General features: G+C 44.0%; 1 protein-coding gene across 1 annotated transcript in view; it reads right to left on the bottom strand.

The window, feature by feature from the left end:
- The window catches only part of kirrel3l (kirre like nephrin family adhesion molecule 3, like), a 39803-nt gene that overhangs the window by 12798 nt on the left and 12953 nt on the right, over window positions 1-14052 (bottom strand). Inside the window, exons 2-3 of the mRNA XM_056757242.1 lie at window positions 1455-1607; window positions 664-813 (exon numbers count right to left, since the gene is read on the bottom strand). Coding sequence (XP_056613220.1) covers window positions 664-813; window positions 1455-1607 — 303 coding nt within the window. The remainder of the gene's footprint in view (window positions 1-663; window positions 814-1454; window positions 1608-14052) is intronic.

Raw genomic sequence — 14052 nt, 5'->3', positions numbered from 1 at the left:
TCCTAGCCGTGTCCAAGTTGGGCCACCAGGTGTCAGCAACGCAGCACTGAGCTGAAACCCCCGGTGCTCGTTTGCCCCCCACACCATCTTCATCCTCCCCCCACCACCCCCCCTCGCTAAATGCCGGAGAATATGTAGATCAATCACATAGCGTTAATGTAAAAGCAGCCCTGTGGTTGATGAATTCTGTGAGTCACTGTAAAATGTGCTAACTGTGCAGACTTTGACTTTTAACCATTCACGCAAGTCATTTGTGACTGCTGCAATCACATTTCCCTGGCCCTTCACCATGTTAAGTGTCAGGAGGCAACTGAGAGCGAGAGAGAGAGCTGGTATATTTTCCTCCGCGCTTCTGTCGATTTGGTTTGCCTGCTTTCAAAAAACAGTCCTGTTGTGGCATGATTTAAAATAGCGAATAAATAATGAAAGCATGACTTATGATTGCATGGGGGTGGGATCTAGCAAATGTTTTATCCAGCGAAGAGAAATTTGCAGCGTTCCACGATTCAGGCAGTATTCTAAATGCTGCTAATGAAATTGGGGACCCCGAGGAGCGTTCTAATCCCCCCGCTTCGAAGAATCAGTTGCAGGAGAGTTATATCGCAAGGGCTTTCGATCACGCCCACTCAATCTTATCAAACACACACACTATGCGGTTCTTACCCAGCACTGTGAGTTTGGCTCGGTGGGATCGTAGGCCGGCCTGCGTGGCTTGACACTCGTAGACTGCATCATCGCCCAGCTCAGCCGAATCGATCACCAGGTTGTGCTCGCCTGATAGCGGGTCTCCCAAAAGAGAATATCGCGTCCAGCCTGTAACAGCAAAACAAAAATATAAACTCAACATTGGAGACCGTACACGAGCCCGGAGCGCCGACACGTGAGGTGGCTCGCTCAAGAAGCCAGATGATTATTTCAAAAGAGACAACGTTAACCGTCCAGGTCGGCACTTTTCAAAGATGCTGGGGAAATCATTTTAAATGTCAACGCGTGACATCGACTGTGATTGATTCTCCACATCAGCCTCACCAGACGGCTGTGATGATGAGACAAATTAAACGCTAGTTTGCATTAGCCGCAGTGTTTGTTTGCCACCGCGTTTCGTCACCTAATAGAGCCGCCTCAGAAGTGATGCGGTGACATGGCTGCCCTTTGCGGTACCTGCCAATCTATGATTGGTTTTATCTCCCGGACGCTAATTGGAAATGGAAAGATGGAGATAAGAGCAGACTAAGCCTCAGTAAATGGACTTCTATAAGGATTGTGTACATCCTCAGGGAACGGCATCGTTTCCGTCTCGCTGCTTGCTCTAAATTTGGTTGACATATAGAAAACTGGGTTTCTAGTTAATTACGAAGGAGCGCGCAATTTATAAGCACCTTGAAAATTAATTATGTTGACTTTATTTTTTTGCTTTTAATGACCCAATGGTGATAAGCTCAAACTTTTCTTACCGGGTAAATCTCTTTCACCGCCCAGTGCCAGGCCATCTTTGGTCCATTGGACCATGCCTCGGTATCCCACGATCACACAGGGCAGGGTCACTGATTGGCCGGCAACCACCACTTGGTCCTGGGGCTGCTGGGAGAAGTAGGCCGCTTCAGACACTGCAGAAAGAACAAAACATAGCAGCAGCAGATTAATACCTGGGTTGCTATTTGATATTATGATGTAATTATGTATCAGGATGCACGGTTAAGCAATACATTAGGAGCAACGTATGGCTGCAATAACCTCGTTCAATACATCATCGTGCTTCATGATAATAGACAGCAGTTTGACTCCGTTCCACGGGCTGTGGAGAGTATATATATCAGGGGGTTTTCGTATCAATCTGGTTACACGCATCTTTTAAATAGATTACCACAGCAAACTACAGAAAGGCTCCTATTGCTAAAACTGAGGTCTATCTGTCTTATGGCTCTAACCAGTCCATCGTTCAGGTCAGTGATTTTGTACAGGGAGAGAGATGGGAAAGCACAGAGCACATTAGCGTGATAGTATTTTAGCGCTGATTCAGCAAGAACCATTGCAGCTCGTATTCACCGTCACTCTGCCCCCAGTAATACCATTCCGGTTGCAGAATGAATCGCAGAATGAATCGCAGGTTTCCCTTCGCACCAGGAACGTTTTACCTTTTTACTAAACCAAATTCATTCACTTGTTCAAACGAAGCTTTGAAAGGCTGTGCCGGGTTGTTTTTCTCCAACACCACCGCAGACCAGCAAGTGGCATTTTAGAGCCTGCAAACTGATTGATGCAGAAAGGGCTAATGTTGCATCATCTTCAGGGCCGGCCAGAAAAAAGCAGTCCACAACACATTTCACAAGACTTCGGTTTTCAGCACTTGGCAGGGAATCTGGGCGTCAGCTGGTCATGACTTATTTAACTCTTTCCTGTGCCCATATGGCACCTAGCGCAGAATGACACGGAAAAACGACGACCCGTCGAGCCCAGGATTCTTCCACCACTTCCTGGGAATGGGGGATATTGTGTTTTTGTCAAACTGTATGTTAAACAATCAAAGCAGCTTTCAACGTCCCATGAGGGCCATCCGTCGCAGGCTGAGAGAGACAGAAAAACACAAGAGAAGGCACCTGCTGCGTTCGCCAGCGTATTTTTTTTTATTATTTCCCGGCTCTGCTACTTTGCATTTGCAAAAAGGCTCTGTGTTCCTGCACTATACACACGATACATGCGGAAAGACAAAAACAACAAACGGTCGAAGCCAACTCGTCTCTTTCTCAACAGCACTTTCATGTACACACAAACTTCTTACACACATTACTAGTGCAAGAGCTTTATGATTGGATCTGGCGCATCGTGAGCCCTCTTGAAAGTAGAAAGATGGCAACCGGCCAGAAGTAACTAATCCATTCACATGGGATTTTACAGCGAGTGAGAGCACAATTTGATGGAGGTTTAAGAAGGGGAGGGCTTTACTAGTTTTTCAAAAGAAAAGGATTGCCCCCCAATTTTTTTCTTTCCTCCCTTTTCTTTGGCCTTTTATTTCGGTGTGGTTAAATGGGAGAATGGGGTGCTGGTGGTGGATAAAGAGGGGTCTATTCAGCTTGTGCTGAAACTTCTCTCTTTGGACGAGGGATGTTTAAACAGACAGGGTAGGGGGCCCCACCCCAGGGGGGCCGGGCAAGACGGTGAAAGGAGGGCAACATACGGTGGCCAGAAACACGCCATTGTCCTCTTGTCCCTTGCTTTTAATAGGCCTCTTCATTTCCAATCAATCCTGCTAAATGCAGGTTTAATAGCTTTTCAATAGCGGCTTTCCCTCCCCCGGGGGAGCCAGGGATTTTCTTTCTCCTTCGTACTCAGCCGCTCTCTGTTGTTCTCGCTCGCTCTCTCTCTCACTCACTTCATCACTCTCGCTGCATTTCTCTGAGCTGAAAAGGGGCTTCCGAGCTTGGCTGACAGAGTTTGGTCGAGACTCAATTATCCACTCCATCAAGGGGTGCAGCAAAGTCCATCCATCCCTTCTAACCTCCTACACAACCCTCCCCACCCCATCCGATGGTCTGTCTCAGAAACATAAGCTTTGTCTCCCTTCGAGGCAAAGGCCAGTGCAGATTTCAGGTCTTTTCAAGCTTCCCATTTTCTCCCACTTGTGCCGGCGCTCCTCTTTTTTGGATGGAGACAGACAGGCAGGAGAAGTAAAAGAGAGCGACGTGAGGAGAGGAAGATAATGAAATTAAATAAAAGTAGGCTATCTCTACTAAAAATCAGTGTGCTGTAACAACTTTTACTAGAAGGACAAATTGATACAATTCACAAATGTCGAGTACAATTCTATTTCTGTTTCAAAATGTAAATGAGAATGACAATAAATAAATACTATGTGTTCTATCACCTACTACCTCCTTCCCATAGTTTACCCCGTGACCCAAAAGTGCCCTTATTCCCATGAGAACTGGGAGAACACAAGGCCAGACTTTCTCAGAAAAAGCTTCAGTTCAATGTGACTACAGAACTAAATATTTCACAACAATCGTAGCAAGATTGTAGCATTAAAGTTGTATTTCTTCCTTAATTTGCAGGTGCCTGGTTTCAATTTCAATTTACGTAAATGGTCAGTCAGTCCTTCATAAGCGTTGTATTTGCCATTCAGCCATACTCCAGGGCCTGCCAAAGGAGATCAAAAGAGCTCAATAATATGACTTTTCTGTCAAAAACGAAACCCTTCTTGACGGTTTTACCAGCGGTAGTATTTCAGAGCCTGGGTTTAAACCATATGTTTACATAGAATCTTTCTTTCTGTACACTCCTGCCATCCCTGGAGCTCCACTTCTATGAGATATTGAGTCTTTTTACAGATTCTGTAATTGTGTTGTGCTTCTGGGATTCTCCCTTTTGCATCAGGTACTGGATGAACATCGATTGCAATTAAAGAATCTTGCCCCAGCATCTAAATGTTTACGAGCGGTGATAATTCTTCAGGATGAGTCGATGTTTAAGGTTCTTTGTACATTCAATAGTTCCTCTTTAGACCCCTCGCCGAGATGTTTCTACGCTCGTGTCTTCAATCACTCTCTCACAAACACGGCGAGACGTTCACGGCCTGCGATTGGGGCCGTTACGCACGCGTACGAATGCACCCAACAGGCCGTATTAGCGTAATCAAACACATCTTTTATTGGCCTCGCAATACACGTAGACATAAATGCGCGAAAACCCACATATACACCGAAAGGAGTTCACGCCGCGGGAGTGATTCAACGCACTCCAAATCTTGCTCGGAGAGAAGCTCAACAAAATATTGCGTGTGGTTAATGAGTCATTTCAAATTGGAATAATTCCTCCTTGCTGAATTAGCCAATTCTTTAACGGCATGTTAGCGGCTTAATTACACAAGTTCATTCCTGACAGAGAAGGGAAGGATGAAAGACGAAGAAAAAAGGAGGTGGTGTTGAGATTTAGAGGTGCAACGGCGGGAGAAAATTGAAGCGTTTTAAAAAGGAACCTTTTGAGGTTTTCAACTCTGCTCCCGCTCAGCGTGACCGCAAAGAAACGACAAATTGGAAGAAAAGTTCATAAATGATAACGGGAAACAAGATAAAACTCAGGTCAAACAAAGGGCTTGGCATTAACGTGGCTTTGCAATGTCACTCACGAGGTTCCAAAACAAATAAACGTCTACGGGATAAGACGGAAAAAGCCGTCTCTAAACCCACGGTGTGATTTGCTCCACAGTGTGTGGCATCCGCGTGCGCCCGTGTGTTTATACGCTCCCCCTTCCCCAGTAACAAGGTCACAACACACTTGGCCTGATACACTTTAATCCGGATTTTTTAAAAATGGAATATCATTTCACGGCACTGGATGGAAGCGGAGAGGAGCGAGCGTTCGTGTGGTGGCGTAAATAGGGCAGGCGTGCTGTGGGGATTGCGGCTGGCATGGTTGCCGCTTTGACACAGTGACTTTTTTTGTCACACATTAAGTGCAGCTGCAGCCGGGCCTGACTCGAGCACGACATATTAAACAGCTTTGCTTTCTCCCTCACTTTCCCCCACTTTCTCCAGGCTGTTTTTAGAGTCCGGGATGGATCTGAAGGGAGAGTCTTTCACTGGGACGAACAGATGTTTGCAAGCGTTCCTCTCTGGTCTACGCTAACGTTGGGAGTCTCGTTGGTATTAGCCAAAGTATGTTTGCGTGTGTGGCACTTGTCGGCCCGGTCGCGGATAAACCAAAATATTTATTCAATGTCAAGCCATATTTAGCCTTCCCTCAACCACTTAACTACTTGTTCTGAAAACTCTGAGTAAACATCGCAGCTATTGCAGAGGGATAGTTAGCACTTCCGTTAACATCTGGTCAAATCTGATGATTTATTCATTTTGTCATTCCAAGACGTGTATGACTTTATATTTTGTATGACAAAAAAGATACTCACAAGAATAACAACATTGGCCCCTATTGACTTCTATTGTACGGACACAAAACAAGAGACGTTTCTCAAAATATCTTCTTTTTGGTTTTACAGACCAAAGAGCAGTGTTGGGTGTAACTAGTTTCTAAGTAATTGTTTACTGTAATTAAATTACTTTTCACTGGAAAAAGTAAATTAAGGGATTACTCATATGTTTTCTGTAAGTTACAGTTACTTTTGATGTAATTAAACTAAATTTTTTGTGTAATATGTGACCCTGGACGACAAAACCAGGGTGCAAAAAAGCTAAATATTGAGAAAGTCGCCTTTGAAGTTGTTAATCTGAGGCTGTAGCAGGCCTCCCACTCACAAAAAGAAAGTTTTTATACATTTAAAATATGAAATATATAAAATATCTTCATGAAACATGATCTTTACTTTATTTCCTAATGTTTTTGGGCAAAAAATAAAAATCTGTAATTTTTACCCCAACAATGTATTTTTGGCTACAACTAAAAACGTTCCCAAGCTACTTAAGACTGGTTTTGTTGTCCAGGGTCACATATAAGCGTGCGCAATAGTGGAATTGACATAAAAATTTGAAGTCTAACTTTGAAATCCGTCCTTTAAAGTGTAATTGTCACATTTGTAATACTTTGGTCATTAAATAAGAGTACGTTATGTAGATAATAGTATTTATTTAAATGAATTAAATAAGCTGTTTCATGTCCATCCTTGAATCACTTAACTAATCAAGGTTGATGTGGGATATAGAAAGATATATAGATATAGTTAGTAATAAGTAAATACTTTTTGGATAGAGTAATTTGTACAGTAATCTTATTACACTATTGAATATGTAATGAGTAACTAGTAATTAATTACTTTTTCTGAGTAACCAACACTGCCAAAGAGTTATATACAGGATTTGCACGAGGATGACTAAATTATGACAGAATTTACATTTTTAGGTGAACTATCTCTTTAATGCTAAACCATTCGATTCACAGAGCATTGTCCTCAAGGCTGTCTAGAAGAGAGATAGAAAATGAAGGAGAAAAACAGGTAAAGGGGTGGATGAGTGCAGCGCCGAACGGAAAAAAGAGAAGACTAGTGTGCAAAACTAACTTGCCGGATATAAACAGGGCTGGCTAAAAGCGAGCCATTGTGCGTGCTTCAGATAAGGCAACTAAACCCAAGCAGGAAAGAGCTGAGCTCGATTCTGTGCCGTGGAATTATCCTTTTGTTTGGTGCGGTGGGAAGATTCTATTGTTTTGCTCTGGTGGTGTGTATGTGCGTGTACATTAGTTTAAGTCTTTGCACCGTTCTCTAGGCTCCGTTTTGAAAGGTCTCTCACGACGCTGGTAAACAAAGGCGTCTCTTCTTCCTAATGTCCAAACAAACGGTGCCAAGGGCCACCAGTATTTGTCTCTGCAGCTTCAGAACTCACCACAGTTCATTCATTTCTTCTCTCTATCCCCCCTTCCCAGTTCTCATCTTCTGCACCTTATCTCCTGCCTCGCATTCCGGTCGGCCCTCTCTCACTTTCAGTGTTGTTTTGTGTCTAAATTGCAGGCTAACAGCTTTTTAAGAGCTGTTTCGCAGGGGTTTAAGCCTCTAGCCTCTTATTCAGCCTCCCGTCTATTGTGAGAATGCTGGCGCGGTGCGAGACCCTTTTCAGGACGACTATAGAGCTCATCTGTCCATCACACCTCTTCTGTCGCTCCCTCTCTTCTCCAAGCCCCTGCCATTCTTTCGGCTAAACCCCCATTTCGCTTTCTCCCCTCCGCCAGGCTTGATCCCCGGCATCAATGCTGAACAGACCCCTTTTCATAGTTACATAAGGTGTGACAAATTGTTGATTTGCCTCCTCCACGCCTGATTCTGCTCCTCTCCCCATATCCCAGACACCCTGGACCTCACTTACTCCTCTCTGCGCTATCTCTCTTGCTCCCTTTCGATATTTATCGGTATGAAAATTGCAGGGGTTCGAATCAGCCTGTCGACTGTGAAACGGATGATGGGAGTCTGTAACAGCAGATTGAGGGAAACTGAGAATAGGACACGAGAGCTTGCTGCTGTACCTATTCAGGTGGGAATGAAGGAGGAAAGAGATCTGCCAAACTATATCCAGGAACTAAAGTGTTAGAGGCAGTTCTTCGACATTGTCCAGTAAGCAACCCCCCAAATCACCCTAGCAACCATACAGCAATGCCCTACAGTCTACAATCCTTCCTATTGTGACACCAACCAGTCACAATTTCTTCAAGAAATCTACTTTGAATCATGACGAAACCACCAACAATAAAAGCATTATCAGATGTTTTGACCCTGTCACATGAACAGTCAGATGATATAATCAGAGATAAGATGTGTGCAGCATGTTTATCAGTATGTACGTGCAAATGTGTGTATTTGTGTGTGTGTATGCAGGCATATGTATGTGTGTGCATGTATATGTCAGAGATAAGAATTGTAGTGATATTTGTGCGAGTATGCATGCATGTGTGCCTGTATATCTTTGTCAGAGATTCAAATGTGATTGAATGTGCCCGTGTATATATATGTGTTTGCCTGGATGTGTGTGTAAGTATGCGTTTGTGTGTGCATGTGTATATGTGCATATGCATGTGCCAGGAGATAAGAAGTGTAGTGGGGTGTGTTTGTGGCATGCATGTGTGTGTTTGTGTGTATGCGTATGTGTATGTATATATGTGTGCGTGAATGTGTGTATATGCGTGTTAGTATGTGTACGTGTGTGTGCCCATGAATATGTGCATATGCATGTGACGGGAAAAAAGAAGGGTAGTGGGTTGAGTGTGTAGCATGCATGTTTGTATGTGTGTGTACATGTGTGCATGTATGTATATATGTGGATATGTGTATATGCCAATGTGAGTGTGTGTTCATGTATGTTAGAGAAAAGAAGGGTTGTGATGTGTGTGTGTGTGGAGCATGTGTACGTTTGTGTTTGTGTGTGTGTATGCACGTAGGTGTATATGTGGATGTGTGTATGCATATGTGAGTGTGTGTTCATGTATGTCAGAGAAAAGAAGGGTAGTGATGTGTGTGTGCAGCGTGTGTACATGTTTGTTTGTGAGTGTGTGTGTGCATTTGTGTGTGAACGTGTAGTTCAGGTCCTCAGTGTGCGACAGAGGTGTTTGTCACTCTTCACTGCCGCACCGCATCTCTGGTGAGCGTCACAACTTTCTGAGTGTCATTATTCCAGCGTTCCCATTCTCACTTTCCCACTTCAGAGCCTGAGAACTCTGCGCGCTGATGGAAAGCTTCCCTCTAGGAACGCAAAAACACTGGGAAAAACCAGAGAGGGATGGAAGAGGGGGAGGGAGAGATTGTCTCTACACATCAGCCAACTGTCTTGACAAGATTTTGATTGAGCCAGTCTTGTCATTTCATTCCTGCAGGTCTCCTGGTGTTTTCTGCAGACGGTTATTGCTGCTCTTCTCTCGTTCTCTCTCTCTCTTCCTCTCTCTCACATACTATTTTATCTACTTTCCGTGCCACACTTGTCTAATTCTCTCTCTTTCCTACAGCACGCTCCCATCTTTCTTTATCTCTTACTCTGTCTCTTACTAGCTCTCTTTCGCGTGGTCTTCCAGTATGATCTAAGATCCAGCATGCTTTTAAAGGATTAGCGCCGAGCGCTCTTTGCATAAACGGCTGGACCGATGGATGCACGACCAGTCCGCCTCCGATGGGCTTCATTCAGCACGAGCTGCCGCACAGATAAATAAGAAAATAAGGACAAATGAATAAATAAATAAACACTCACGCTTCGCTCCTCCGGCTGTCGAGTCCGGATAAACAACACATAACACTGTAAATACGGCAGGATGATTAAGAATCCATAAAGACAGTGATCGCATTTAAACACGCCTCCCCTCCTTTGCTTTTGTTGATCTCTTTGCCCACCACTCACTTTCATAAGGCAAATGAAATGAAATGAAAACAAAGAAATTCAGCACTTACGCTAAGCCACTGGGATGCTTAGCTGAATGCCCTGGGGTGTCAATTAATTTAGTCTGGGGATTTGTGGCCTACACATCCTAATTGAGCCCAGTGGAGGCCCCCGTGGCTCGCCGTGATAGAAGGAAGTGCGTTTCATAATTAATTCTTTTTTTCTCGTTCCGTCTTTATTAATATTATTTTTTAATGAGGATGTGATGCTGTAAATGTATGCATCTCATTAGAGATGAGAGAGCCGTGCTCTTTATTGGCCTAAATGCAGGCTCGCACTGGAGAAGAAGACAAAATAGCTGTAACCTCGCAGTGGCATATTCAAGTCTATGCGCACGGCAGCGTATTCGAGAATAAAGAGAGACGGGTTCAATGAATACCCTGTTAAGGTTGTTCAATGCGTGTGCTTCTTTAAAGCTCGGAGGTTAATGTGACACTGGCTATTCTATTGAAGCTTTCACTTATTTAATGTTTTTTTCTTTCTTTTCCTCCATCCTTGATGGAAAGGGAGAGCGTGAGGGCGAGATACAGGCCATGACTGAGTGTTGTTTTTGAAGAATTTCTGTTTCATTAGGATTTCCCCGTGACGCTCTTTTCATTTCGCCCATTCCCATTCACATAACACTGTAGAATTAAACAAACAGCTTCATTATTTTGAACCAATGTGGCTAAACCAATGACCTCTTCATCGGTTAAAGAGCTGACGCAAGTCCACATACGCTCTTTTAAAAGCACTGCGATTGATCGATATCCGTAGTTTTCTCGGTCACCGGTTTGCACTTCCGCCCTCAATTGAACGTGGCGAGGTTGTGTTATTAAAGACCGAACTTTGCTCAGATTAGACGTCAAATGTTCTCTTAATATGACTGATGGTCACCACCAAATTGTGTGGCGGAGGAGGTCAGAAATGAGAAAAAATACATAAAAACCTTACCTGGCCAACTCAATAAATTCTGCTTTGTGTTGCGCGAAAGAGGAGAAAAAAGTAATTTCCTGAAACTCCATTTCTTTGGTGGTGATTAGTAAAGAGGCGTAATTAGGCTGAAATGTGAAGTCATGATTTTTTGTCTTTACGGATTGAACCGCTTCCTCTGGAAATCTGGCCCTGATTAATGGATGAATGTTTAATGAGAGAGCTAATAAATCAATTAATTATTAAAGCACGCACTCCGAACGGGAGAAAGAGAGATAATGCAGAAAGGGCGCAAGTGTTGTTATAGGAGCCACACACGTCGTCTGATTCTGTACGAGTTTCACCACCACGGACCGGTGCCATCGCGCATCCCTAAAGCAAAGAGATGGCAAATGTTACTTTGCCCGCTTTATTCCAACTTTTCCAAACTCGCCCTCCCCTTTAAACTAGGACGCTCTATCAATCTTTGATTATACTTGGCGTGGGCTTTGACTGCAAGACCAGCGGCGGGAAAGCCGAGGCTGCGCAGCATGGCGTGATGTATGAAATGTGGGCCACGCCGGTAACAATGATATACCGTAGCGTTTTCCAGTCAAGTTTGACCTTTTTCCTCCACCGATATTAATCGCTGCAGAGCCACAATGCATACCTGATCTATTTCTCCCCTAGGAACCCTGTGCACTTTACAGTGCCGCTCCTGCCTCTACACATCTTTGCTTAGCGTTCTTTATCTTGCCTTCTTTTCTTTTTCGTCCTTTTGCCGAGGCTACCCCCACCGGAGCGCACCTTCACACGGGGATGCGCCATGCTGACTCCCCTTTCACGATCGGATGCGATTGTTGTGGCCTTTTAAAAACGAGACGTGCTCCTGTAAACCCAGAAACCCCGGTAAAGGACCAAGCTTAGCATTAGAGGACCTGCCTCGCCATATCCAGAGATACAGATCTATATGCTTTGGCATTATTAGCCGAGCATCTGAGCTGGAGAAACGGACACTGAGCTTTGAAGAAAGTCTCCCGGGGGCTTTGAAACCGGGCAACCTACAGAAGAAGTCTAGGGAGCCTCAAGGCTGTTTGGCAGGATTGTTCCTGGTTAATGTGATGGAAAATGCCAAGTCCCTCTCTTGCTCTCTCTGCTTCCTCTTTTCCTTTCCTTTTCTCTGTCTGACTGGTGCTATGCGGCCGGTGTGGAATTGCAGATTTTCCCGGTCTAAACCAAGTGAAAAGGGCTTTGTTTCTCTATCATTGAGCTGGTTTTGGGACATATGGTCCTTGTGTGCCGGTTCCTGCCCAGTGCTGCTGAAGAATGCAGTGGGAGGGACACTTGACCCCCCCAAGCTCTGCTTTAACACCTAGCATGCATGAACCCGGCTTGTGGCGCGATGAACTTAAACACTTCATTCATTCGGTGGAGATATTTTCCCCTCCTGTCATCAGCTTTGAAAGTTAACTGACCAGAGAGGGAATCCCGGGAGTTCCGCGATTGGGGGCGGGGTTTGCTTGGATGCACAGATGCGAATGTTTTCACAAATTCTCTTGGTAGCAGCCCACCCACGCCTGTTTCATCAACCATGTTGTGTTTCAAAAAAATCTTTATCATTCCCTCTATACCCAAAACAACTAACACCCCATTCTGTGCATAAACACTCCTCGCTGCCCTTTCTGCTTTCTTTGTGCTTTAGCACTTACATAAATACACACGCCGTTCGACCGGACAGTTCAGCGGACGGAAGTAATAGATGGACGCTGTCTGGTGGTGGCGTAATCTCGGATGCCCAGACCCATATTGGAACGTCTCGGCGTGTTTTCCTGTGATAAGGCTTTTAATTAAGTGTCTAACAAGGACGTCTCGGGGTGTCCATCGAAGAGACACAGCCACCTGCGTACGAGCCCATTATCCAGAGAGATGGGTGTGAGAAAGAGGACGAGAGATAGGCGAGAACACAGAAAAGCAGAACGTGATGAACAAAGGCTTGCACACACTGACTTTCACTCTGTAGGATTCGGACTCCCTTTATGGTCATGACCAGGACACGGACGAATCTAAATCACGATTAAAGCACGAGATGTCATGACCGCTTCACAGATTACACAAACAAGGCTCTGTTATCAGGTGAGACTGTGTTTCTAGGCTACTTCAGAGTCAAAACAAGAGAGATATAAGATTAGAATCCATTACCAACAGACACGGTGCTCAACCAGCGCCCAATCTGAAAACGTTTGGCATAAAATTGGATTCAAGCAGGGCTCTGGGTGGGATAACATCCTCGCAAGTAGTTTTCACAAAAAGTCAAAATGCAGAGTGAGAATAGATGGTACAAAACTAGATTAGCCTACAAGTACTGCGACCCCAACGCGGTACAACACCGTCTGAAATATAACATGCATGAATTGTTTTAATTTGATTCATTTTATATTTAATTTGAGCCATTTTGTATTTAAAACGTCTCCAGTGCACAATGGTGTAAAGACAGCGAATTAAATTAATTTTAGATAATACAAGTACGAGTCACACTCATTAACAGTAAAACAGCCAAAGAAAATCATTCTGTGACATCTAACACCAGCTCCAGCAGCATTTCGGTGGATAAAGGGAACATAAGGTGTGTCTATTGATCTTTGGGTAAAACGTCTAGATAATCTGGTGATTGCTTGTCCACACTATTGATGTCTTCACAGAAAATGGGTTTGATTCTTAGAAAGCAAAGATCAAACTCTATGGATTCAGATTTTTGATTACAACTCAACACAACCGATTGTCTTTAAGAGAGAGAGAGAGAGAGAGAGAGAGAGGGAGAGAGAGAGCAACACATAGAGGAATAAAGATAAATCTGAAAATATATAGAAATATAAAAAAGGACAAAATCATACTCTGACAGATAAATCATATAAATCAAATCATATAATCTGACAGACATAACATCATATTTTATGAAAAATCGTTCCCTTCATCTTTTTTTATAAATAGTTTCCTTCTCACGTTTTCGTTGGGCAATCTGTTCCACTTCCTCTCGTCCACTCTCATCCCTCCATCCAGAGAAGGGTCTTAAAACCACTCAATCTCTCTTCTTGAGGGAGGCTTGCTTTAAATCTTAATTAAAACCAACTCCAAAAGCCCATCTCCTCCCAGGGGCAGCCTTGAAAATCAGCTTAGAACAATCAAGCTTACGGATTAGGTGCGAGGGAAATGAGGAAAGAAAAGAAAGAAAGAATACGGAGGTCAGGGAACCTGATTGAAAAGAACCCTCCAAACACACTCGCTCAGGGCAGCGGGTCCAGTCTTG

The sequence above is a fragment of the Triplophysa dalaica genome, chromosome 9 (assembly GCF_015846415.1).
Source record: "Triplophysa dalaica isolate WHDGS20190420 chromosome 9, ASM1584641v1, whole genome shotgun sequence".
NCBI lineage: Eukaryota > Metazoa > Chordata > Actinopteri > Cypriniformes > Nemacheilidae > Triplophysa > Triplophysa dalaica.
This window is presented reverse-complemented; position numbering and strand designations above follow the sequence as displayed.